The sequence below is a fragment of the Mercenaria mercenaria genome, chromosome 13 (assembly GCF_021730395.1).
Source record: "Mercenaria mercenaria strain notata chromosome 13, MADL_Memer_1, whole genome shotgun sequence".
In the NCBI taxonomy this organism is placed as follows: domain Eukaryota; kingdom Metazoa; phylum Mollusca; class Bivalvia; order Venerida; family Veneridae; genus Mercenaria; species Mercenaria mercenaria.
The window spans coordinates 48,307,330-48,334,943 of NC_069373.1; the positions used below are offsets into that span (position 1 = coordinate 48,307,330).

The 27,614-nt window shown below is 35.4% G+C and overlaps 1 protein-coding gene across 1 annotated transcript in view; it reads right to left on the bottom strand.

Moving 5' to 3' along the window:
• Positions 1–9,510: 9,510 nt before the first annotated feature.
• The window catches only part of LOC123529301 (uncharacterized), a 29,045-nt gene continuing 10,941 nt past the window's right edge, over positions 9,511–27,614 (bottom strand). Inside the window, exons 5-9 of the mRNA XM_045309575.2 lie at positions 23,343–23,477; positions 16,602–16,900; positions 14,365–14,464; positions 10,284–10,375; positions 9,511–9,641 (exon numbers count right to left, since the gene is read on the bottom strand). Coding sequence (XP_045165510.2) covers positions 9,588–9,641; positions 10,284–10,375; positions 14,365–14,464; positions 16,602–16,900; positions 23,343–23,477 — 680 coding nt within the window. The 3' untranslated portion in view covers positions 9,511–9,587. The remainder of the gene's footprint in view (positions 9,642–10,283; positions 10,376–14,364; positions 14,465–16,601; positions 16,901–23,342; positions 23,478–27,614) is intronic.

Below are 27,614 nucleotides of genomic sequence, written 5' to 3' on the forward strand. Positions count from 1 at the left end.
GTTCGCGATTCGAATTGCGAACTGCAAACTGGTCTGCAGTTCGCGATTCGAATTGCGAACTGTAAACTGGTCTGCACTTTACGATTCAAATGTCAACGTGCAGTTGATCAACAATGTCCTGCACATGCAGAAAGATCATTTCACAGTTGGTCTGCAGTTTCGTTCGAATTGCGAACTGCAAACTGGCCCCGTGTTCACAAAACATTTTCGGTCTAGTGAGTTTGAGTTTGAAATTTATATGTTCTACTAAAACTTCATGTTAATTCCAAATGAGACTGACATCAGTACTAATTAGTCTGAAAATAGTTTACTTAAATTAATTTAACTGCTACTTAGATATAATGACAAGTAAGTTTCTTTCAAACTCAGCTGAACTGAAAATGTTTGTGAACTGGGCCTGGCTGCAGTTTGCGATTCGTGTTGCGAACTGCAAATTAGTCTGCAGTTTACGATTCAAATTTCAAAGTGTGCAGTCTGATCAGCACTGCCGGCAAATTGTAGACAAGAATGCATTTCACATTTGGTCTGAAGTTAGCAGTTCGCGATTTCGAATTGCGAACTGCAAACTGGTCTGCAGTTCGCGATTCGAATTGCAAACTGTAAACTGGTCTGCGCTTTACGATTCAAATGTCAACGTGCAGTCTGATCAACACTGTCCTGCGCATTGCAGACAAGAATGCATTTCACAGTTGGTCTGCAGTTCGCGTTTCGAATTGCGAACTGCAAACTGGTCTGCAGTTCGCGATTCGTGTTGCGAACTGCAAACTAATCTGCAGTTTACGATTCAAATTTTCAAAGTGCAGTCTGATCAGCACTGTCCAGCGCATTGCGGACCAGAATGCTTTTTAATAATTAGTCTGCAGTTCTCATTTCGCGTTTCCAACTGCGAACTGGTCCGCGGTTCGCGTTCCAAATTGCAAACTGCAATCTTGTCTGCTGATTACAATAAAATTTCAAAGTGCAGTCAGATCAGCACTTTCTTGCGCATTGCAGACAAGAATGCATTTCACAGTTGGTCGATAGTTCGCAGTTTGTGTTTCCAATTGTGAACTGAAAAACTGGTCTGTAGTTCGCAGTTCGCGTTTCGAATTGCGAACTGCAAACTGGTCTGCAGTTCGCAGTTCGCAGTTCGCGATCTGAATTGCGAACTGCAAACTGGTCTGCAGTTCGGGATTCGTATTTCGAACTGTAAACTGGGACACAATTTACGATTCAAATTTCAAAGTGCAGTCTGATCAGCACTGTCCAGCGCATTGCGGACAAGAATGCTTTTCATAATGCTATCACAATGCGTCTGTAAATGGCGGGCATGTCTTTTATACAAGACTTGGGGATTATTTCAGCACTCTTCAAAGCCCCATTGGATCATTTAAACACTTTGATTGGTTACATTTTGCACAGACAAACAAACACAACTCTCTTCTTACGCCCATTTAAGGTATGTTGACCAATCATGCCAGGTCTTAGTGCCGAGTGCATAATTGCGACTGCGACAAAAATGTCGTCGTTCAATTAGTTATGGACAATTTAATTCAAATTACTTATCAATGGCACATGTACTGTAATAGAAATCACACAATGTAAAGCTGAATTATTTTACAGGAACAACGCACTACTGCAAAAGCTGCACAAGATTTTTTTATTTTATTTTTTATATGTCAGTTCATGTGTTTTATGACCTTTTAATAAGTCCTAAATACAATAGAAATGTATTTGAGTTAAAAACATTCCATAAGAAAAAATGTTATAACATCATGACAATAAACGGGTTGGGCTTTAAGCCATTCAAGAGTTACATTAGGCCATACTTGGCTGTAGACGATCCTTATAATGGGTGTAAATGTCTTTACATTGAAACATGTTATAATATATATCAACTGATAAAATAAAGATAAAATAATACAAAGTTTTCACCAAAAAAAAAATGATAAAAAATTCACGCGCTCTGTAAAGAAATACAAACTACAATATTAAAGATATTTCAAAATATTCCTTGCCACACCGACTGGTGAATTAATTGAAGTAATCATAAGAATTCTAAATGATTTTTAATTCAGTTTTCTATGAATTTTACTGTATTGCTCGTAAGAGTACATTAACTACTCTGAGCGTAGAAGGAATTTGGCAGTAAAAGGTACTAAGAGAACACAGTGAATTTCTTTCTCTCATTCTAGCTCCCCTTTTTATACTCATAAAACAAACCAAGAAGATTGGTCATACAGGACGGATTACACCAAACCGGAAGTGACTACTCAGTGTTACATGTGAAGTAGTCCAAAATGTAGTTCCATGCTATGGATGAAGTCTGGTATAATGAGTGACATGAGGAGGTGACAGTTAAATTTTTGGCTTATGTTTATTGCTTATTGTATTGAGAATAGATCTAGACCATTTTCATTGTAAATTTCCTGGAATAAGTTTTATTCTTTGCGAAAAATGTCTACCTACGCGTAATTGCTAAACGGCTGTTTTCATGGGGGCATTTTAAGAGGGTGATGTTTCTCAGAACAGATTATTTTTCTTATATACAACATAACATGTCAATATTTTTCTACTTTTGATAAGAAGACATGCTATACTAAATGAACATATATGGTTTCATATCAATGAAATGCTCTAAAGTGCTGAAATGAGGTCTGAATGTTTTGTTATTAATATAAAATTTAAATAAGGAATTGAATTGGTAGAATGTAACCTACATGACAAGAATTCACAAAGACTGTACGGGCAAGGATGAAGTGCCTCGGACATCTCCGTTAATATTCGTAATAACACGTTCATTGCCGAGGATATCCAATTCAATTAAACAGCAGACGATACCGCCAGGGAAAAGTATTAGTTCCCCGCTATGCGCGGCGCACGTCACTATTAAGTTTAAAGAACATGAAATGTTACATCCCGTGACAAACATGCTATAACTTCTACATGTTTTCATTGTTTATATTTAAGCTTATCTATATTCGTCACCGGTAATTGATACGGGCGGCTCCTCCATAAAAATGTTACTAAATTCATTGGAAAAAATCCTGCAAGATAGAGAAGCTCCATTTCAAGATTTTTCATTTCTTCTTTACTTTTCCAGTTTGCAGATCGCATTTGAAAACGTGAACTGAGAACTGCAAACTGCAGACCAATTGTGAAATGCATTCTTGTCTACACTTTGCTGGACAGTGCTGATCAGACTGCACTTTGAAATTTGAATCGTAAACTGCAGCACAGTGTACAGTTCTCAATACGAATCTCGAACTGCAGACCAGTTTTCAGTTCGAATTTGAATCGCGAACTGCAGACCATTTTGCAGTTCGCAATTCGAATTGCGAACTGCGAACTACGAACTGCAGGCCAGTTTGCAGTTTGCAATTCGAAGGGCGAACTGCGAACAGCGGACCAGTTTGCAGTTCGCAATTCGAATCGCGAACTGCGAACTGCAGGCCAGTTTGCAGTTCGCAATTCGAAAGGCGAACTGCGAACTGCGGACCAGTTTGAAGTTCACAATTCGAAACGCAAACTGCGAACTGTAGACCCAACTGTGAAATGCATTCTTGTCTGCAGTTCTAATGGAGAGGAGGAAGTGCAGACTTTTCACATTTATGTTTAGCAAACACTTGCCTATTACTTTAAAGTATAAGAGTAACCTTCAAATTCATTTTCATTTTGAATCTTGAACTGCAGACCAGTTTGCAGTTCGCAATTCGAGTTATGAACTACGAATTGCGAACTGAGAACTGAGAACTGCAGACCAGTTTGCAGTTCGTAGTTCGAATCGAAAACTAGGAGCCGCAGACTTGCCGGCACTTTGCAGTTCTACTGAAGAGGGAGGAAGTGCAGACCATTAACATTAATAAGCCGTGCCATGAGAAAATCAACATAGTGGGTTTGCGACCAGCATGGATCCAGACCAGCTTGCGCATCCGCGCAGTCTGGTCAGGATCCATGCTGTTCACTTTTAAAGCCTACTGCAATTAGAGAAACCATTAGCGAACAGCATGAATCCTGACCAGACTGAGCGGATGCGCAAGCTGGTCTGGATCCATGCTGGTCGCAAACCCACTATGTTGATTTTCTCATGGCACGGCTCAAAATTTTATATTTAGCAAATACTGACCTATTACTTAAAAGTATAAGAGTAACGTTCAAATATATTTTTATTTTGAATCTTGAACCGCAGACCAGTTTGCAGTTCGCAATTCGAATCACGAACTGCGAACTGCGAACTGCAGACCAGTTTGCAGTTCGCAATTCGAAACGCGACCTGCAGACCAGTTTGCAGTTCGCAATTTGAAACACAAACTGCAAAACTATAGACCAACTGTGAAATGCATTCTTGTCTGCAATGCACAAGACAGTGCTGATCAGACTGCACTTTGAAATTTTTATTGTAATCAGCAGACAAGATTGCAGTTTGCAATTTGGAACGCGAACTGCGGACCAGTTTGCAGTTCGCAGTTGGAAACGCGAAATGAGAACTGCAGACTTATTATGAAAAGCATTCTTGTCCGCAATGCGCTGGACAGTGCTGATCAGACTGCACTTGGAAATTTGAATCGTAAATTGTAGCCCAGTTTACAGTTTGCAATACGAATCCCGAACTGCAGACCAGTTTGCAATTCGAATTCGAATCGCGAACTGCAGACCAGTTTGCAGTTCGCAATTCGAATCGCGAACTGCGAACTGCAGACCAGTTTGCAGTTTGCAATTCGAAACACAAACTGCGAACTATAGACCAACTGTGAAATGCGCAAGAAGTGCTGATCAGACTGCACTTTGAATTTTTTATTGTAATCAGCCGACAAGATTGCAGTTTGCAATTCGGAACGCGAACTGCGGACCAGTTTGCAGTTTGCAGTTGGAAACGCGAAAATGCGAACTGCAGACTAATTATGAAATGCATTCTTGTCCGCAATGCGCTGGACAGTCAAGTCAAGTCAAGTCAAAAGTTTATGAATTGTAACAAAGGCCTCCGGCCAAAAATACACTACGTAATATATAGTAAGTAAATATATAAACAGTTGTGATCCCACAAAATGTAAACATATACAATCGGATAAGTTGAAATACATATTCATAGGTTCAGCACACAGTCGACTAGTAAACATAGGCTGCTGAATATCATATTTAACAGGTCAAACATTATTTAAGAGTTTCTCAAGATACAATGCTGTTAGATATAACACCTTTTCATTATCAGAGCTAAGTATGTTATAAAAACTTTGTATACTTCTGTCAGATGAATACCAATTAAGAAGATACTGATTACGGATCTCACTAAATTTCTCACATTGAAAAAAAAGCATGATATTCACATTCAACAATACTAGTGTTACTTCTATTATAACAAAATTGGCAGATACGAAGATACGAGATTCAAAAAGTGTATTGTTGTGCCTACCAGTTTCAACATGCAGCTTATGGCTTGAACAACGAAATTTTGACATTGCTAGTCTGTATTTTAAATGGCAAATTTATTGTAAGGTAACGTTCTGTATTTAATAAAGTTTTAAAATGTTTATAATGGTGACATCTACTTGATTCTTCGATAGACTCTTTCCAGTTTTGTTTATGACAATCCGTATGAGTCTTTGACGAAAAATACTAACGAAGTAGTCATATTTCCAACATCATGTGAAATCCAAACATAACCCAAACCATACAAAAATAACAAGTGCTTGACCTGAGTAGCCCAGGTGATTCTACCTACGTTATCTAAAGATTTTAGCATAAAATAACACCGTTTAGGGTAGCTAGAGTTATCCATCTGTATTAATTAGCTGATCAAACTGCACTTTGAAATTTGAATCGTAAATTGTAGCCCAGTTTACAGTTTGCAATACGAATCCCGAACTGCAGACCAGTTTGCAGTTCGATTCAAATCGCGAACTGCAGACCAGTTTGCAGTTCGCAATTCGAAACACAACCTGCGAACTATAGACCAACTGTGAAATGCATTCTTGTCTGCAATGCACAAGAAAGTGCTGATCAGACTGCACTTTGAAATTTTTATTGTAATCAGCAGACAAGATTGCAGTTTGCAATTCGGAACGCGAACTGCGGACCAGTTTGCAGTTCGCAGTTGGAAACGCGAAATGCAAACTGCAGACTAATTATGAAATGCATTCTTGTCCGCAATGCGCTGGACAGTGCTGATCAGACTGCACTTTGAAATTTGAATTGTAAACTGCAGCCCAGTTTACAGTTCGCATATGAATCTCAAACTGCAGACCAGTTTGCAGTTCGAATTCCAATCGCGAATTGCAGACCAGTTTGCAGTTCGCAATTCGAAACGCGAACTGCAGACCAACTGTGAAATGCATTCTTGTCTGCAATGCGCAGGACAGTGTTGATCAGACTGCACGTTGACATTTGAATCGTAAAGCGCAGACCAGTTTACAGTTCGCAATTCGAATCGCGAACTGCAGACCAGTTTGCAGTTCGAATTTGAATCGCGAACTGCAGACCAGTTTGCAGTTCGCAATTCGAAACGCGAACTGCAGACCAACTGTGAAATGCATTCTTGTCTGCAATGCGCAGGACAGTGTTGATCAGACTGCACGTTGACATTTGAATCGTAAAGCGCAGACCAGTTTACAGTTTGCAATTCGAATCGCGAACTGCAGACCAGTTTGCAGTTCGCAATTCGAAACGCGAACTGCTAACATCAGACCAAATGTGAAATGCATTCTTGTCTACAATTTGCCGGGCAGTGCTGATCAGACTGCACACTTTGAAATTTGAATCGTAAACTGCAGACTAATTTGCAGTTCGCAACACGAATCGCAAACTGCAGACCAGTTTGCAGTTCGCAATTCGAAACGAGAACTGCAGACCAACTGTGAAATGCATTCTTGTCTGCAATGTGCAGGACATTGTTGATCAGACTGCACGTTGACATTTGAATCGTAAAGTGCAGACCAGTTTACAGTTCGCAATTCGAATCGCGAACTGCAGACCAGTTTGCAGTTCGCAATTCGAATCGCGAACTGCGAACTGCGAACTGCAGACCAACTTAACTAAAATGAGTAAATCATACTACAGGTATGATACGCCATGTCTGTTTTAGATTAAACTTATGCTATACCAGTAATACATATACATACATACCTCCCAAACAGGAAAGGATAAAAAAATGAAAGACTCATAGTCTTATAGCATGCAGATAGATTCAAGAAAATAAGGAGAGAAAACAACACTTTTATTTCTTGTACTTTGCAAATTATTGTGTTACAGTAAAAGGAATGCAAACACAAATATATTCTTTCAGTATGCAAATAAAAGCTGCATTTCCATCTATTACCCATCGACTTTGTTGCTTTCTAAATATTCGCTACTTGTAAACAACTGAGAGGCTGTACATAGCCTGTTAATTTTGCCAAGAGACTAGTTTACTCGAATAAAAATAAGCGGGGGGCCTCCGTGGCCGAGTGGTTTAGGTCGCTGACTTCAAATCACTTGCCCCTCATCGATGTGGGTTCGAGCTTTACTCGAGGCGTTGAATTCTTCATGTGGGGAAGCCATCCAGCTGGCTTACGGAAGGTCGGTGGTTCTACCCAGGTGCCTGCTCGTGATGAAATAATGCACGGAGGGGCACCTGGGGTCTTCCTCCACCATTAAAGCTGGAAAGTCGCCATATGACCTATCATGTGTCGGTGCGACGTTAAATCCAAAAAAAAAAAAAAAAAATAATAAAAAAAAAATAAGCGGAGTAGTCGTTATGTATATGATAGATCACATATTGGTCCATCTATGTGAAATAGACATCGAGTGAAACGGTACTTAAACTACGGAAAACACGGACACACGGACAGACGTAATATGAAATAGAAACCTTGTGTATATTTCGTTATCCTTGTTATTTTGCCGAGAAATGTGTGATTGCGTTTATTGATGAAGGATTTCTCTAAATAACATTAAAAAGAACAACTTCAATTTGATTGATGAAGTTCAAGTTCTGAAAATGTGGTGTTTTCTTATAACTCTTAAAATATAACTTATAGTCACGTTCGGAAAAAATATCCTTTATTTGATTTTTACAGTTATTTACCAACAGAAATAACTCTATCTACATATATCTACCAACAGATATAAAGACATCATTATTCGTGCAAAAATACACGTTTCTTCTTAAAAATCATCTTTTATTATTTTAGAAAAAATGTTTTTTTTAAAGCGAATGTATGCATAAAACGTTTATTCATATTGAAAGTATTTGAAGAATTTTCGATTACATGCTTTGAAGTAGCGTTATCAAGACATCATAAAGTCCGAAATTTGAATACGCGCACGTACATGGAATGCCTAAACAAAATAACAAAATAGTACGCGTTTGTTTTAATCGTCCTGTAAATTAAACGAGTATATTGCACCAAGGACAGTTTAATTATGACCTACATTCTACTACAAGCTTGAGTATTCTGAACAGACATATCAGACGTGTATGGAATACATTACGTTGCCATGCACGTAGAATATAAAATCTCAGTCTTTCTACTTTTGAATCATAAAGACATAGTTCATGTTTATTTCAAATTTCAATAGGTGTCTGACGGGTAATTTAGAGATGTCAAGTTTTGATGAACCGTTTTATTGGATAATTGCATTTACTTATGATGCGTCTAACGACTTCACATATGCGCTGCATTGCTTTTATATTTTATACTCAGCTTGGTATTACAAAAAATTAGACTGCATCGATTTCATTTGTTTTTGTTTTTTGTTGTGTTTAACGTAGCACCGACACAGTTATGTCATACGTTATTTCATCACGAGCGGGTACCTGGATAGGACCACCGATCTTTCGTAAGCCAGCTGGACGGCTTTCTCACATGAAGAATTGAAATAAACAATTTGGTCTGGCATTTCTACATCTTTAAATCAGAATGTCTTTTCGTCCGTCTTTCCGTCCTTCTGTCTTCAATACCACTTTTCACACGCGTCTACACAATAACGATTAAAACAAGTTATGCATCTGAAAAGCCGTATGTAAATCTCTATTTGTTCCAACACTGTTTGACAAAGAGTTCAGTCACAGTGTATCACCGAATAGCAACTTTCGTCGCCATTTTCCTTGTTCTGGTGTTATTTTTACCGCAACTAATCTGTTAATGTCGCACTTTGGGTGTCACTGGATATATACAGTGTAACTTTGCAAATTTAAATATAGGTGTGCTTGGTAAAAGAGAGTTAATAATTACGACATGGCACCGAGGGTCTTCCTGCTTTGGACCAATAACACAATCGGTCAGTCAGTTTTTGAGTTCAATAACGGTCCATCCGCCCTTTCAGACACAATGAAGCATAGAAATGCCATGTAGAGTATAGACCGCATAAGACAATCGGCTATTTCCGTTCGCCTTAGTATTCTCCGTAAACGACTTCGGCGTTCTCCGATTGCCTATGGCCGAAGAATGCCGAAATCGCTTATGGAAAATACGTAATCGAACGAAAATTGCCGAATGTCATTACGGATCACTGCGATACAACCACAGTTGTTCAAATGACATCAAAATAAACAAAGAATTTTAAAAGATAAAATTATATTATGATATGAAAGGACAACAAATATATACAGTTTTAGGAGAATTTGAGCAAAATCACAGGAACTTGATGTTGGCTTCGTGAAATTTACAGTCCTTGACCAGGTTTACCTGAAATAAATAAATAAAAAAAATCCATCTCAATAGTCTAAAGTTGTTGCTTAATAAATCTTAAGTAAATATATATGGGTCTGTTATTGCTATAAGTCATATCACTCTTTTATCACCATGCTTTTGGAGAAATAACAGTAATTCGGTCAAACGTATACTCCCGCGGTCTCGAAAAAGGTCATTAATAAATAGGTCCTAAGTTTCCCATTTCGATTATTAAGCAGAATGTATGGATAGCTTGAGGAAAGCAGGTCTATGACAGAGTGGAAATCTCAGAAGTATACCAATATCGTCCTAAAATGACAGATTTTTATATCGAAGAATTTCAAAGTACAAATTCTTTCACTGTTATATAGACTTTACATTATCGTCGTTCATTGAGCTTACAACAGATATAACGCATGTGCCCATGTTTCAAAGCATTTTAAAACGTAGGTCTCTCGGAACTGTATTTAGTAAGTTATGAGAGTCCTAGAACAGGCTTCAGACAAACACTTGAGCGTTTTCTATCACGGGACTCGGATTTAGAAAAAAAGTGAATTTAGATTAAACATGCGCCACAATGGGAATGTACATGTTAGCATTAACCACATTTATTACGTTTAACACAGTTTCCAGCCAATTTAAAATCTAAGTACTTACATTGTCTAAATATCCATAGAAATCTTCTGCTCTGCTGTAGCCACGCCCTCTACCAGCTATATATAACGGACACTCGTTCTGTGGAATCTTACCTACAGAATTAAATATATGATAATGTAATTTCTTTTTTTTTTCTTTTTAAACAATCTTATAACATGACACAGTGAGAAAATGATTATAAAATCTCAAAGAATTGCTGACATGTGAATTATTTTGATCCTTAGTAACTTTAGACCACCCAAACAATCAAAAAATTTACACACTGAAACATAAAATTAGTAAATCAAAAGCAATTTTTAAACGCGTTTGTGACTAATCAACGTCACAGTTGCTTAAGTTTCAACTGGTTGGAAGAGACAGTGCTTCCCACCTGAAGTCTCAAATGAAAAATTCCCCGGGTTTAAAAAATATAACATATAAATAGGGCAGGGAACGTATTTATGTAACATACAAATATGGTTAGGAACATATTCATGTTACATATACATAGAACCAGGAACATATTTACATAATATACATACAGGTTTATGAACATATGTACGTAACATACAAACAGAGTCACGAATACATTTACATCAAATACAAATAGGGTGAGGAACATACCGTTTAAAGTGTTATATCAGTTGCTGCAAAATTCGGAGGCAAAAAAAATAATATATGATCTGAGTTTATATGATTTTAATTTTCAAATAGACAAGTAAACAATTTACAATACTAATTATTGAAGGCACTACAAATAATCAATTTGAATAATAAAACCATCAATTTGAATAGTAAAAACCTTTTCTGTTACTAATCCTGTCTCAGTTTTAGTAGGTTTAAAGCAGTTACTGATTAAACTGACTGAAAAACGCAGCAATATACAGTATCTAATCCAGGCGCATTTTTAATACAGAAATAAGACCAGTGTTGTTTTCAAATGTTGATTGCACAGAACCAACCATTTCGAATCATTCTATAGCCATTTTAATCTCGTTTAGTCTTTTACATGCAGTTATAGTTATATAATTAAAGGTTCTTAATTTACGCTGGAAATTAATGTGAGCTATATTTTATGAATTCATTTTGGTTGTAAAAATAATAAAAACTAGAGTTGTCACATGAGTGACGAATTATACCCCCACAATATGGCCTTGTCACAGAATTAAGCCAATGTCAAAGCCGAACTTGCTTGACCTTTGACCTACTGAACTCAAACTCAATAGAGGTCATCTGCTGGTCATGATCAACCTCCCTATAAAGTTTCTCATCGGCCCAAGCGTTCTCAATTATTGTCCGGAAAAGGTTTAAATGTTCCGGAACACTCTGACCTTTGACCTTTGGAACTCAAAATAAATACGGGTCATTTGCTGGTCATGACCAACCTCCCTATTAAGTTTTGTGATCCTAGTCCCAAGCATTCTGAAGTTATTGTCCGAAAACCGTTTAAAGCTCACTCCTATATGGCATGTTCTAATCTCTGGCCTGGCCTGGCCTGGCCCGATGAGCCCAATTTCCGACTGAGCCAGGCCAGGCCAGGCCGGGCCATAGATTTCAATTTCGTGAAAGTGATTTCTATAGCATCTTTAAAATCTGACTTTTGGAATAAGTTTGGATATTTCAGACATTATATAAATACATTTTGAACTCCCACTCTGTAAAATTATACACATGAGAATAAGCCTGTAGCTAACATAACTATTATGTCTAATTTAAAGGTGATGCCTGATTAATTGTTGACTATTATCAGGGGATCTCCACCTCAATTGACCCTTGACTGGTGGTTTGGTTTTCCCCAAATTGAATAACCTAACTAATTTTATTATTTTGTCTATTATTTAGTATTGTCCGAAATTACTGAACTAGCAATCAAGAATATATTTTGTATGCTTCCGTAAAAAAAAAGTTGTGCCCAAACATAAATAAAAATATAAATATTGAAAACCAAATAAAATATAAACATTTCTTTACTGCCAGGTCGTACATGCAGATAAAGCTGTGCTGACAAAACGTTCAGCTACCAATCTCGGGACTGTAAGTTCGAAACACCTGTTTGACCATTTTCATTATCATTTTTTTTTAAATTTCCTCTGTAAATTTAGATTGCAGGAAAATTATCACTTATCGTGATTTATTGTTCATTTATTGAAAGAAATACACAAGTATTTGACATTCTTCTACATACAAGTTATTACCATAAAATGTTGTAAGAATAAAACTAGTATCAATAACATGACATTATATTGATTTAATGAAAACAATCTGAATTGAAATCGAACCCACGGTAACATGTGTGAAAGTCGGAGAACTTATCACTACGCCACTGTGCCATTGGTAAACTTTGCATGTTATTTTGGTCAATTTAGATATTTTCAGGTTACAAATATGATGTAAAATAAAGAGTGGCACCTGTCAATACTAACGGACAACAACTTTCAATTTCTAAAATAATGCTACCTCCGTTCTAGAACCTGTGATAGTATGGTGCGGGGAAGCGATATATAAATTTTGTAGTTTACGTTATACACATACTGAATATTTTTGTTTTTATATTGATCTAAGTATGTGGGAAAAAAAATCATACAAAGTCTTGTGAAACAGGCTCAAGAGCATTTTTTAGCTTGAAATATATCACTTAGAAATAACATAAACACAATGCACCATTATTTTTTTTTGTGCAAGAAAAATATCAATAATCTAAAATGCCAACACACTGACAATGAGTTAGAGGTCCCACAATTAACGAATATTATTTTCATTACTCTTCCATGAATTGAACATCAGCTTAACTAAACCAAACACATTAAAAGTTCAACTGAACAGTTAAAAGGTCAGCTAAGGATAGTAGGGACACAACCTGTAATTACAATTCCCAAAGAGATGTGTTCTCAGTGCATGTAAATATTCAGTTATATTACAGCAGGTAAACTTATCAATGAAATTAGCCATTAGTTTTAAAACCAAGTATTAAAGTTGACTTAAATAATTGGTTACAGAAAAAATGGTAGTTATCATTTAGTTACACCATTTTCTACAGTGCAAATCTGTATTCAAATAAGAATGACGGCTAAGTAATGATTCTCCAGGGACTGGTTGACATGCAGCAAGTAAACAATGCAGGTTATACTGCCTGCTATGTAATTGTATATTTAGATTTATGCCATTCATTTTTCTATGTGTAATAAAATCTGGCCTGGCTTGGCCCGGCCCAGTCGAAAATAGAGCTCATCGGGCCAGGCCAGGCCAGGCCAGGCCAGAGATTAGAACATGCCCTCCTATATACGCCGCCCCCCAAACTTCGTTTTGTGGGGGTATAATTAGCACCAGGTAAAAATACCCGTTATACGGTATTAATGTAACATACAAATAGGGTCAGGAACATTTTTATAATACCTACATATAGGCCCACGAACATATTTTTAGAACATAAAAATAGGGTCAGGACCACATTTATATAACATTCATATAGGGTAAGGGTAAAGTAGATACAGCATACTAATAGGCTTAGGAACATATTTATATAACATACAAATAGGGTCATAAACATATTTATATTAAACGTAGGGTCAGCAGCATATATATAGGGCATGATGCGGTAAAATATAAAATACGAAACTTGAAAATAAAGAATGATAAATAGATGGGGAATACAGAAAACTCCCATCGGAGATGTCCCGGGGGTGGGGAAGGGCTGTAGTTTCTTCCTTCAGTATTATTTTCAATGAAAACCAAAAGAAATTTTTTAATCAGATATTTGATGTGGATTTCAAAGAATATTCGAAAATACCAAAGTTAATTAAGTTCTCCTTAAGTCTCTACATGTTATGAAAACTGTATATTTATATACATATATATGTGTGTTTATTTTTATATCTGTATACATATTTTGCTGAAAATTACCTATAAAATTCTATCATTTCGTAATGTAAATAAGTGGATAACTTTCAGGCCCCTGCTATACCCCATAAGGATATAATATAATGGATAGCATACAGGGCCTCAATAAAAAAAACGAATTACAAAATGGTATTATTTATATTAGAAAAATAATTATAATAAAAAAATGATATAATGTGATAAATAAACATTTTATTAAACTCACCCATAACATCTGTCTGTGTAAAAACTTTCTGTCCATTTACTTCCATACTTAACGTATTGTCTTCAAAATATACAACCACTTTATACCACCCGTATGTGTCCTGAAATCAAACGATTTAATGTTTTAATTATTATACTTTAACAAAAACTTTGTTTTGGAAATGTTTTAGGGGAGGGGCTATCATAATGAAATGCAGTGGTCAAAAAACTGCGTATTGCAACCAATTAAATACCGAATAGTTATTTCTATTTTATTATCTTTTGTAACAACTCATAGATAAACGTTTAGAATCTAAGAAGGATATTTCTAAAAAGATTTAATAACTTTTATAAAGTCAATTCACAAAAAGAATTGACTGAAAGTTTCGCTCCTTTTTCAAATGACAAAGTTAAAACCCGATAGCAAGGTATGGAAGCCCTGGAAGGACAATTGTCTTCCGTACTTCCTACTTTTGACTTCTAACTTTTGCATTTTCACTTCCAACTTCTTGACTTCCTACTTCTAACTTCCGCACCTCTGACTTCTAACTTCCACACTTCTGACTTCCAACTTCCAGACTTTCGACTTCTGATTTCCAACTTCCACACTTCTTACTTCCGACTTTTTCACTTCTTAATTCCTTCTTCTAACTTCCGCACCTCTGACTTCTAACTTCCACATTTCTGTCTTCCAACTTCCTGACTTTCGACTTCTGATTTCTAACTTCCACACTTCTTACTTCACACTTCTTGACTTTTTACTTCCTTCTTCTAACCGCCACACTTCTGACTTCTAACTTCCGCACTTCTGACTTCCAACTTACTGACTTTCGACTTCTGATTTCCAACTTCCGCACTTCTTACTTCCGACTTCTAACTTCCTTTTTGAAACTTCCGCACTTCTGACCTCTAACTTATTCAGTTCTGATTTCCAACTTCCTGTCTTCCGACTTCCAACTTCAAAACTTCTGACTTCCAACTTTCCCTCTTTGGAAGTCGGAAATAAGAAGTGTTGAAATTGGAAATCAGAAGTCGAAAGTCAGGAAGTTGGAAGTCTGAAGTGCAGAAGTTAGAAGTCAGAAGTGCGGAAGTTAAAAGAAGGAACTAAGAAGTCAAGAAGTTGGAAGTGAGAAGTGCAAAAGTTAGAAGTTAAAAGTAGGAAGTACGGAAGTCATTTGTCCCTCCAGGGCTTCCATAGTAAGGTAATTCAACATACATCATTAAAGTAGATTCATTTTAGCTATTCGGCGATTCTTAGAATCTGAGCCGAAGAAAAATACGGTACATCTGCGATACAATTGAATCGTTGTAATGACAGCTTTTAAAAATGATTCAAGCTATATCCTATGAAACAAATATGTTTTAAAGTCAATACTTAGAAGAAAACGTAGTATGAAACTTATAAATTTTCGTGAAACAGGCCCCTGCAAGGTTTATTCGTGTTTGACAATGTATAGGTGCGATAGATATATTTTCACGATCTGTCAGTAAGCACGGTTTGTCTCTGTTTTTCGTTGTAGAAGTCATCCGCAAGGGTCATGCAGTTTTCACTGTTCACTGTAATCATGGGTTGTCCATGTTTTCCGTGTTAGAAGTCATATAACACTGCACCTTTTGTCTAAGTTTATCGCAGTCATCACGGTTTGTCTGTGTCTTCTGTTAATTAAGCCAGGACAGACAATACTGCACAAAATGTCCACTTTTTTCGCAGCAACTACGTGTATCCATTTTTCATTGGTGTAAGTGTGATACTGTTACCAGTTATCAGGTTTGCTTACTACTAGTAGTATTACTGGTCAATCAAATATTTATAAAGACTTTAAGTGCTTGACCAGTTCGTTTTGGAGATTAATTAATAAAGGGAGAAAGAAAAATAAGATTCCCCAGTGTTTAAAATAAATTTTAACGACATTTTTACAATAATCCTATCCTATCCTTTTTCTATCTATCTATTGAAACAAATAGAAATATGATACAAAAATGATTACGAATTTGAATATAGAACATAAAATCTTCTTTAAAGGGAGGTAATTACAAATGTGTATGATGATGCAATAAACCTTACATTATTTTGATAGCTATATGGATTTCTTTACTAGATTCTGTTTAATTTACGAATTAAATCTTGTAAAGAAAACATTACATTCAAGTGAAGCATCTGGTGATTAAATTCTGTTTTAAATTGATTGAGAAGCCTTTAAGAGTTGGAAGTAATTATTTTCTACGAATAGTGAAAGAAAAATATTCAAGTTGTCTTACCGCTTTTGCTCCTTTGATCAGCTGATCTACATCCGTCTTTTTTGTTCTAAATTGAAGGTTAAATGTCTTTGTATTTGGCTGAAATGCTAACTTTATGCCAGGCTTTCTTGCTTCATTCTGTCTCCCAGGGTTTGCAATACATTCATCAGTTAGTAAAACCATGAAGTTATCTTTGTTCCTATGTCGGGGAGATATCTTAAAACTTAAAGCATAAGTCACTTGTTTTTGGAAATCATTGCCACGAAACGCTAAAAACTCAAGAGGCTGACTCACAATCAATGCCGCTTTCTTCACTGCACCTAACAACAGAAAAAGTGGGAAAATAAATATCTTATTTATCATACATACTAAGCTGATGAAAATATAAAGTAACAATAATATCTTACATGCAACCCTGTTAAGGTATTAAAAAAGAAACATAGGAAAGAAAGACATATGAATAGCACATGCCAGTGAGGGTAATATTGGACAATGTTAATAGCTTATACTATCAGTACTTTGATTTTATTTTGAAGTTATGTTTTCTTTTAATAGAAAGGACCTCGGACATTTTCCTATTCAGATTGCCTATCCGATTAAGGAAAACGTGTCATAGGGATAGTCTTCTGAAATTGCATAGTTATGATAGTTGAAGACCATTTCTTGATAAATGCGACTTCATTTTACAAGTTTATGAACAAAAAAGAAGACTTTGTAGACATTTCTCATTCTCTTTTCTATTAAAATATGAACATAAATCATTTTTACGTTTTAAACATCTTTCCAACCAGTGACGCAACAAAATAGTTCACATGCCTTTGTAAATAATTATCATATACGTATGCTGCAAAAATGGCACTTGGTCACAGGTGGGAAAGTGTTTAAAATTGAAAAAAAAAACTACGTGCAGGGGGTCAGCAAATAAATTTTTACATAAATATTTGACACTTATTGCATGTGTTTCCTAAACCTTAAATATATACAGCTTTATTCATTTTTGTAAATATTTCAAGCACAGAAAACACTAAACTAAATAAATAGGGGACATAGAAAGTGAAGCTAGAAAGCAGACAGATGCTTATAAGTATATCTTATGAATTTTTCAATCAGATCTGTTACCTCTTGACAGTCTAAGTCCGATTGAATATTATCAGGATTGAAACAATTGCATCTGTCATAAGTCAAGAACCAAGCAAGTGGCTTCGACATATTACATATGTGTCTTCAACGTAAACATGACAAAGAAATACAGACGAACTTCTATGGGAATAGTGCCACTTAGGTACAATTTTTTTACCTTTTGTAGGACACAGTTGAAGCGAACCTAGAATGCATTTTAAGTGCAACATTTGCTTTTATTCGATCCAGCATCCTATACCCTAATAAAAACTACACCAGACACCATCTCATTAACTAACCTAATTGCTTCCAGAACTTACACTGACACCCATAGAACTAATACTGACTCGCCCATAACTAACACCCCCAGAATTAACATCAATTCGCTCACACGTCTGAAACTTATTTCGAAGCCAACCGAAATACTAGTAAGGACCTCAAAGAACTAACACAGACACCCCAAGAATATCTATATAAATGTTGATACTAGCTAGCGAAGTTCCACTGATATAAAATGCTAAAAGTAAGGCATCCCTGAACCCGCAGTGGAATAGGCAGTCTCCTGCACCCCTCCGTTTTAACTGAAAAAGGCCAACTACGCCAATGTATGGCCAGCTACACCACTGCATGTATTCAATAATAATCCTCCACATAATGAACATATATATATTTTATTCATTTCAGAAATGAGCCTGAATGGCTCTTATTCTATACAAACACATTTGATAGTATTATACAAGGTCAAAATATATTATTTACACACACAAATACAGTTTAAATTACAGAATGTTAAATTGCAATACATAAACAAAAAATACAACATATCTATCTAATTTGTCAATCATATAAACCAATCTAGTAAATCAGTCTAACGAGGTGAACTATCATACTTTTACCTCATGGTATGATAACAGACACTGACACTAAATTAGAACTAAAATGCTGACATTATGTTCTTACATGAAGCGTAACTGTTCTCATTTTCAACGCCTTTTCAATAAAACTACATAAATTTTTTAAGACTTTGTTATTTTCAGAGCTCAACAGTTCCAACAGTTTAAACATGTTTGGTCTGATAGAATATTTTTTTGGTATATATTCCTTTCTAATATCTTTGTACTTATCACAACGCAGGATAAAATGATATTCATCTTCAATGTCACCGTTATTGCACATCTGACATTTTCTCTCTTGCCTTTCCAGCCTGTTTCTGCCATATCGAGCTGACTCTACTCGTAGACTGTGAGCCGATATTCTTAGTTTTGTTAGCAAATGTCGATGATGTTTGTTCTTGGTAATATTTAGGTATGGAGCGTATCCAAAGTCCGGTTTAAGATACTTATACACTATAGACAATACTTGATTGGAATTAACATTTTCACGCCAATTTTGTAAAAAACTGTCAAATAGTCTTTGTTTAAATTGCAAAATGAAGGATTTGGGTTCAACTGAAAATGGGTTATCCCATACATAACCAAATCCATATCTGCATAACAATAGTTTGACATTTGATGACCAGTTTGTTTTACCATTATCACAATCTTCAAGAGAGCTTGAATATATATATTGTAATATACAATTATCAGTATATAATAATTTGAACCAGTATTTCATAATTCGTATATATCTATTAATATACAGGGGAAATCTTCCCAATTCACCATACACACCTGCATTACTCGCAGAAATTTTAACATTTAGTATACGTTTACAAAAACGCAGATGTACTCTTTCCATTTCCTTTGCCTTAATCATACCACAGACTTCACACGAATAGTTTAATATTGAGCTAACAAAAGAATCAAATAACTGTAAATAAGTTCTCGGAGAAAAATCAAAATATTTAATATTATTTAATAACATATTCATAGCCTTAAGTGCTTTGCCTACAAGCATTTGTTGATTACAGTTAAAAGAACCTGTGTGACTAAATACAACGCCTAAATAGTTAAACTGGTTAACAACTTCTAATCTCATACCATTATAATAGAAATGTTCATTTTCTTTCAAACGACCTCTTTTGCGAAATACCACAACTTTTGTCTTTTCTGTATTAACACTCAGACCCCACATGTCACAGTAATGTTTTAATGTATCTAGATTGCTTTGCAGTTTTTCCGGGGTTTCAGCTAACAATGCCATGTCATCTGCATAGAGTAATACAATTAATGTAATGTCTATGATTGTTAAACCAGAATCATTCTTTGATTGTAAAAACAGCTCCAAGTCCTCAACAAATAAAGAATATAGCAAAGGAGAACACACATCACCCTGTTTCAAGCCTACTGCTATGTTAATAAAGTCAGAGTAATTACCACAATGCCTCACCCTTGATCTCACAATATCGTACATAGATCTTATTATTTTCAACATTTTACCATTAATACCAAGTTTATATAATTTAAACCATAATGCATTCCTGTATATAGAGTCGAAGCACTTTTCATGTCAATAAAGGAACAATATAACCTTTTTCCATCATTAAGGAAGTGATCGATTAAAGATGATAATGTATATATAGCGTCAACTGTTGATACTCCTTTTCTGAACCCAAATTGAGCGTCTGAAATAACATTATGCTTTTCACACCAACCATTCAGTCTATTATTAATCACAGAAGTAAATAACTTTGCCAAACAACTGGTGAGTGTTATTCCGCGAAAGTTTTCTGCCTTACTTTGATCTCCCTTCTTAAAAATTGGTATGATAATACCTTGCATCCACGCTTTCGGAAAAACACCACTATTGAAAATTAAATTAAATAAGTCTACAATATGGGCAATCAAAATATCCCCCGCTTCTATTAAGTATTCATTTAAAATGTTATCATCACCGGATGATTTATTGCGCTTTAAAGATTTTAAACAGCATTTCACTTCTTCAGCTGTTATTTTCAAGTCTAATTCATCAAAAATTGGATCATTTTCTTGCATCGGTCTTGAACAAAAGTCTTCAGCCTCATCATTTACATTAGTATTCATTTCTTCAGAAATACTTCGGAAATATTCATAGAACTGCGCCAGTGTAATATCTTGTCCTTTTAGCGATTTAGTTTTAGTAAAATATTTCCAGAAATCCTTTGGCTGCTTATGTCTTAAGTTTTCGATTTCTTTCATTTTCTTTCTTTCAAAAACACGCTTCTTTCTATGTACCGTTTTCTTATAGGCCTTTTTACAATTTAAAAAGGACACCCGATTTTCACTCGATTTATTTCGATTAAACGTGTCTAAAGCTATTAAGTACTCATTCTTTTTAACAACACAATCCTGGTCAAACCATTCATTTTTCCTGCAGAGAGATTTTTTATTAAATGCAACTTTTGGCCCATGTATTTTTGTTTTCTTGCAAAATAGTGACATAGCTTCATCATTAACAAGGTTTATAAACTCATCAACACATATATTCACTGTTTCGTTTTCAAGATTTTCCGCTTTTTCAAAAATCGCATTAAAATCTGGTAGCCTCGCAATTAATCTACGTCTGAACTCTGTTTTTTTCGAATCATCCCATTTCACGCGTGAATACTCAGTCTGCGTATTAATATCCTGATCATTGATCGCCCGTGTACCTATTGTAAAAGATAACGGGGAGTGATCCGAGAATTCATTAAATTTCATTATTTCAAAGTTAACTATGCATGAAAAATCACTTTCTCTTGATAGTAAATAGTCAATTACGCTTGAGCCGTTATGCCCACAGAAGGTGTATGACCCAGATCTCTCCAAGCGACCGTTACAAATCCTCATTTCGGTAGATTTGCACAAATCAAGTAAGTTAAGTCCTTGGGTATTAGTAATTTTATCCATTGATGAGCGGCTAAGCGGTAAATCTGGAACATAATTTTCATGATCTGTGAAATTGTTTGTAACATCATACGCAATATAGTCCGGTCTTAGACCTACCCTACCGTTCATGTCTCCTGCTACCAAAACTGAGCCTAATTGTTGAAAGTCTACAATATCAGTCTCCAAGATTTCAAACAGATTGCAGTTAATAACATCATATATAGGCGAACTCTCACATAAAATGTACACTCCACAGATAAATATATCTCTCTCCAATGCAAAAAAAGATTTGTCAAGTTTCAACCATATTATAGTATCAAAATGAGATCTCACAATTTCTATTCCCTCTGTTATAGTGTTTTTATAATACAAGACTATTCCACCACTATTACGCTTAGAATTCCTATTTTGATATTTTCTATAAAAATTAACGCAACTATACCCATTTAAATCTATTGCGCTATTTTTATCACACCATGATTCTAGTAAGAAAATGATATCAAAATTACTCAAGATATCACAAAAATCTTCGGAGTCTGTTTTATCTTTAGACAAACCATGACAGTTCCAGACACATATTTTCAAGTTCCCCTCGTGGGTTTCCTATAATTCAGGGACTTTTCCATAGTCGCCATCAGTGTAGACTTTCCCATCTACTATCAAACGGTTGTACTTATAATGCCCGGTCAGTATTGTACATGTGTATAAATACAGTATAGCAATAGATGTATAGAAAACAAACAATAGGATATGATCAATGCATCAGTGTTATCATGGGCACTCGGGTGGAAATAACTGAAGTACAGTTAGGGACCAAATGTTTTGTTCCACTTTTATTTTTTCCGTTTCGTTTATTTTCAAAAATGTCAATAAAACTGATAATCTGCATGGTATCAGTTTATTTATTGTGTTAACATATTTCATAGTAGACATACCTTAAATACCAATGCTTATTTTAACTAAAAATACACATTTTAATTTTTTCAAAAATATGACCCTTAGTTACAAACTGTTCGAAATTCAAGACAACGAATATAAAATAAAACTATTTTTGTGACAGTTTGATAGGAATATAACTTATTTATCAGTATTTGAAGCTGTTATATAAAACTATCAGCTACTGAAGGCAAACAATAGCATTGAACTTAGGGCAAATTCCGTAGCATAATGTCCGATGTCCTTTGTTAAAACTAAAACTTGTTTGACTGATCAAACCCATAAAACTATGTTTTCTGTTATAAAAAATATCTATAAAATTACGCTAGCCTATTGATATACAACTGCACTTATATGATACTACGGCTGCTCCTAATATATTGTACAGCCCGGAAGTGTGGGGAACTGAAAACATTGATACCAAAAATATCATAGCCAACTCTGAGAAAACTTGACAATTTGATGTCCTCTGACAGAAAGAGAACCCAGAATAATATTTGTGAATTTCTGAAGGAAGTATATTTGTTGAGATAGTAATTTGTTTAAGTTTATGCATGTTGTACAGACCATATGTATCATAATTTTACTGTTCGTTAGCCAAAGACATGTAATTGTCGATATTGCTAATAAAAGTTGTTGTTGTTGTTAATAAAAAAAAACTTGTAAACTCACTGGTATCATGACTGATATATGTGAGAAAGAAAAACAAGTGCGATGTATTTATATAAGAGTTTGTGTAGTTACATCTTTGTGAAATATAAAAAAGGCATATGCTGACCAAAATGGTCAACAAATGTCATTTCAGTGCAGTATGGCATTGTTAAACATACAATATGGATGTGCATAGTTAGAAAGATTAATTTTAAAACGACATCTTTATATATAAAAGCGGTGGAAATGAAACTACTAGTAACTCATTTACCAGGAACTTTTCGGTACTGAATTCTAGGTATTCCACGTCGCCTCAGTTTGACAGGCTGTATATGGTATCCCTGTGCCTTGTTCTGTAAGTTTCCTTCAAATTCCATCTGTAATATTGTCTTACATACAAATGTCACTGTAAAATAAACAATTTACATGTCACTGTAATATAAACAATTTACATGTCATTGTAATATAAAGTCAATTCGCGCACGTGCTGTATTTTACTTGCATCACATTCTGTTGCCCGGGACAGTATAGGGCTCTGACTAAACGACTTTGCTGTAATTAGTCGCCGGCTGTCCGCGACTATATTTGATACGCTTTAGGATTTTGCTACTGGTATAGAGAAGTCATTAAAATGTGACAATGAAAAATGATATTGTAAATAAAAGAAACATAAGGGCAGTTATTGAAATGCTTACATAAAGGAATTAGGAGCTGAAACTGCATAAGATTTTTATTATTTCAACAGATAGCATTTTCAGGAAAATAGGAAAAATGTATAAAGAACATATCCCTATAAATAAATCAAAGCATTGTAAATACTGGAGGACGGATTGTCTTGAAATGTATTGACTCTGTCAGGTCCGAGATCAGCAATGTCCCTTTTCTGTTGGGACTGTTAAACTAGTAAATGTCTTTTTAGGTTGTTTTATTTTTACAACAGTGTAACTATTCCCTTGCCAAATTTCTATGTTCAGTGTGAATTTAATGACTAAATATGAACAATGCAGACTATCATGATCAGACTGCACAGTTGTGAATGTAGACATATACACACAATTAAAAAACAATCATATATTTTGTAATAACTGTTGGGCCAATCTACATCAAACTATAATAACATAGGGAACAGAACTGAACATATTTTTAAAGTCACTAAATCTAGCATTCGGCAATATAATAAAGCCCTTTCTCAGTAAATTTCCAAGTATCATAAATCATTGGAAAAGTATTTTACTTCTTTTGTTTATCAAAGCATCTATCAATATTCTATTATTCTATTTCACTTTTTTTGTGGTGATTAAAAATAACAAATAGCCTTTACTTTAAATAAATCCCCTAAACTCTGAATTTTTAGTACATAAGAACACTGTCTCGTATATAAAGCGTGCTTAGTTTATTGGTCAGCGGGCACTTCTATACTACTGCATTCAATTAAAGCGCGCAGTGAAGCATGGTCATTTCAGTTCTTCTACGTGCTGGCCATTTGAGAACTATTTACTTTCGGCAGAGTGTGAAATATGGTGGTTATCAATAAATCGATTTAGCCGAAATTCGTGTAAGTACGTATTATTGTTGTCTCCGACAATCCGTCCAAAAAACGACTGCTAGAGATTTCCAGCGAGCAATGATTGGCCGAGTCTTAACCTATGTCTACGTCACGCTGTGTATATTTAGAATATACGATGAAAAACAAATCTACATGAGCGCATGTAAGACAGTCGAAGGGCATAATTTGTGACTGTCTCTTGTCTTTAGAAATAAGGTCAGTAATTCGGTCGAAAGAAGTCCATAGTAAATAGATTCTAATTTTCCCATTTCTAGCGCAAATTCGTGTAGAACGAGTGCTTTAATTACACCTTTTCACTGCTAGAACAGGGGCGTCGGAAAGTGTTTGATATTGGGGCCGCGATGGTGAGGGGTAGGTACGGGAGGGGGCATCCCCCTCCCGTAAGGGGGGTGAGGGGGACGCCCCCCCCCCCCCTTGATTTTTTTTTAAAACAGGATCATAAATGGCGAGTTCTGGTGCATTTTAAGGGTACTGAATCGCATCTCAAGTCTCCAGTATTTTCTTACTATTTACATGACTATAAGCAAAATAAAGTTTAATAAACTCTTATCAGAATTAATAATGTATAACGCAATACAAAGAATGCATGTATGTTTTTTTTGTATTTAATGTATTGAACAATAATCATTCATGTTACATTCATTTCTTATTTTTGTTTGAAATATCATTTTTTGACTAAAAACAATTTATGTAGTTAATTCCTTACATCTTAGCGGTGTGATAAATCTTAACGAATGCATGTATGTTTTTTTTTTGTATTTAATGTATTGAATAATAATCATTCATGTTACATTCATTTCTTATTTTTGTTTGAAATATCATTTTTTGAGTAAAAACAATTTATGTAATTAATTCCTTACATCTTAGCGGTGTGATAAATCTTAACACTTACTCCTTTCATTAAATAAAAACATGTTAATTATTTTTCTGAATTTTATAAGTTAATACCTTAGATCTTTGCGGCTGGGTATAGCTTAAACGTTCCGTTGACTAAAGACATGCCAATTAAAAACATGCTGATTTGTTCATGCGTAATTAAGTCCAATCACGGACACGTGTGTATGACTCTAATTAACACCCCGATCGTGTCACCGTCACCACGGTAACACACTAATCTGGACAGCGTGTATTGTTTAACGCGAAGCAAAATTTAATATACTAAATATACTATACAAAATATTGGGTCCGCGGACCTGCGACTCCAACTTATGAATTTACAAAAAAATCGTTTTTGGGCAAATTATTGGGGCCGCGGTCGCGGCCCCTGCGGCCCCACTTCCGACGGCCCTGTAGAAATGAGACGGTTTTCATGCATATACACCCCACATGGCAAGTTTTGCAGATCGAAACCGAAAGTAGGTGTTTATTGTGCGGACAAGAGCAAATATGCGCCATTTTTAGGGTAGCAGACCACAACTGACTGGCATTTCACTAGGAACTATTCAACCCCCTATTTTCTTTTCATTTTTGTCGTTAATATATGATAGAACTTTCATGAAAAATAGGTGTAGGAAAATGTGATGTTTTATATAGATATGTAAAGACGACCTGAAGTTGTCGTTTTTTATATGAGACAAAATTACTGACCTTCATCCTGTAAGAACAATCTATCAATTTTGTGATCTTTATTTTCTTTATTGTCAACCTATGGGCCTTTCATTATAGAAGATATATGATATAAATTGTTGAAATGTTTCGATTTCAAGAAATCTTTTGCATTCATTGTTTGAAAATGTGAAATATATTCGCCGTCGCAGATTTCCGTTCTTATTCGTGAGGATGCTGGCGCGTGGGGTTCAGAACGAGGCTTAGCGTGGGTTTTGTAAACAAAGAAAAAAGATTAAGATGGTAAGAGGGTAACGGTTTTGGGGTAACTTTCATCAAGGATGCGACGTTTTTCAGCCTTTCAACGGCATGCAATGCACCGCAATAGCAGTTATAGCTTTATTAGCCTTTTTTCCAATACAATCTTCAAAATATTAGCCGACAGCTCTCCGGCGACTTGATGCTCTGCATCAAAATTTTACTTGTTATTACTGTAATGCCTAATACAGATGCATCCTTATAATTGTCATGACGTGTATTTTTTACAGCGCTGCTTGAACAGTCTGGGTCCAAATATAATTTTCTATCTATTCTTCATAAATTGGAGAACCACAAAGCTTGCATATATAGTAAGTCCTATTTCAGAGTACAAATTCTTATGCCGTTTTCAAGAATTATCATAAAACTTATAAAAAATAAAGAGAAAAGTAGGAGTACTGTCTTCCAAGAGAGATTTGTCCTGTCACATTTGTTGTCTGCAAAATCATATTGCTTTGACCTGACATTTTTACTCACACTAAAACTGAGATTTACTTCACCAAATACAACTTTCTCTCTCATTATACGTACCTACAAAATGTCAAAAATACACCCACGATTTAATTTAAACAGGAGCTAGTTTTAATTTACACTTCATTTGCCATTCCAAGCCCAAATGAAAAGTTAGTATTCAAAAACCTGTCCGGCATTATGCGACAAGGCTAGATGGCTCCTGTGCTGGTTCCGATAGTGTAGTTTGGCTTGAAAGATGTTTTCAGTATATTTAATTATAGTGGAGCAGGATATTGCAAAAATACTTCAGTTGATGATACAAGCATCAAATTTACAGGACGGTAACTACCTGGCATGTGCTTTAACATAAGATCAAGGGCCACTTGAAATAATGTCGTTTTCAAGATGGCCGCCGCGAAAACAAAATGGCCGCCATTTTGTATTTACTTTTCAGTACTTTATTTGAGGTAAGCATTTAATACATTAAAACGATAGCATTTTTATGCCCCCAGCACCTACTGAAGCCGGATACATATAGTAATTTTCCTGTCCGTCCGTCCGTCCGTCCGTTCGTTCGTTCGTTCGTCCGTCCGTTCGTCCACAGGTTACTCAAATGGGACCGTTTCGTCTTGCATCAATACCCCTTACTAGAATGATTTG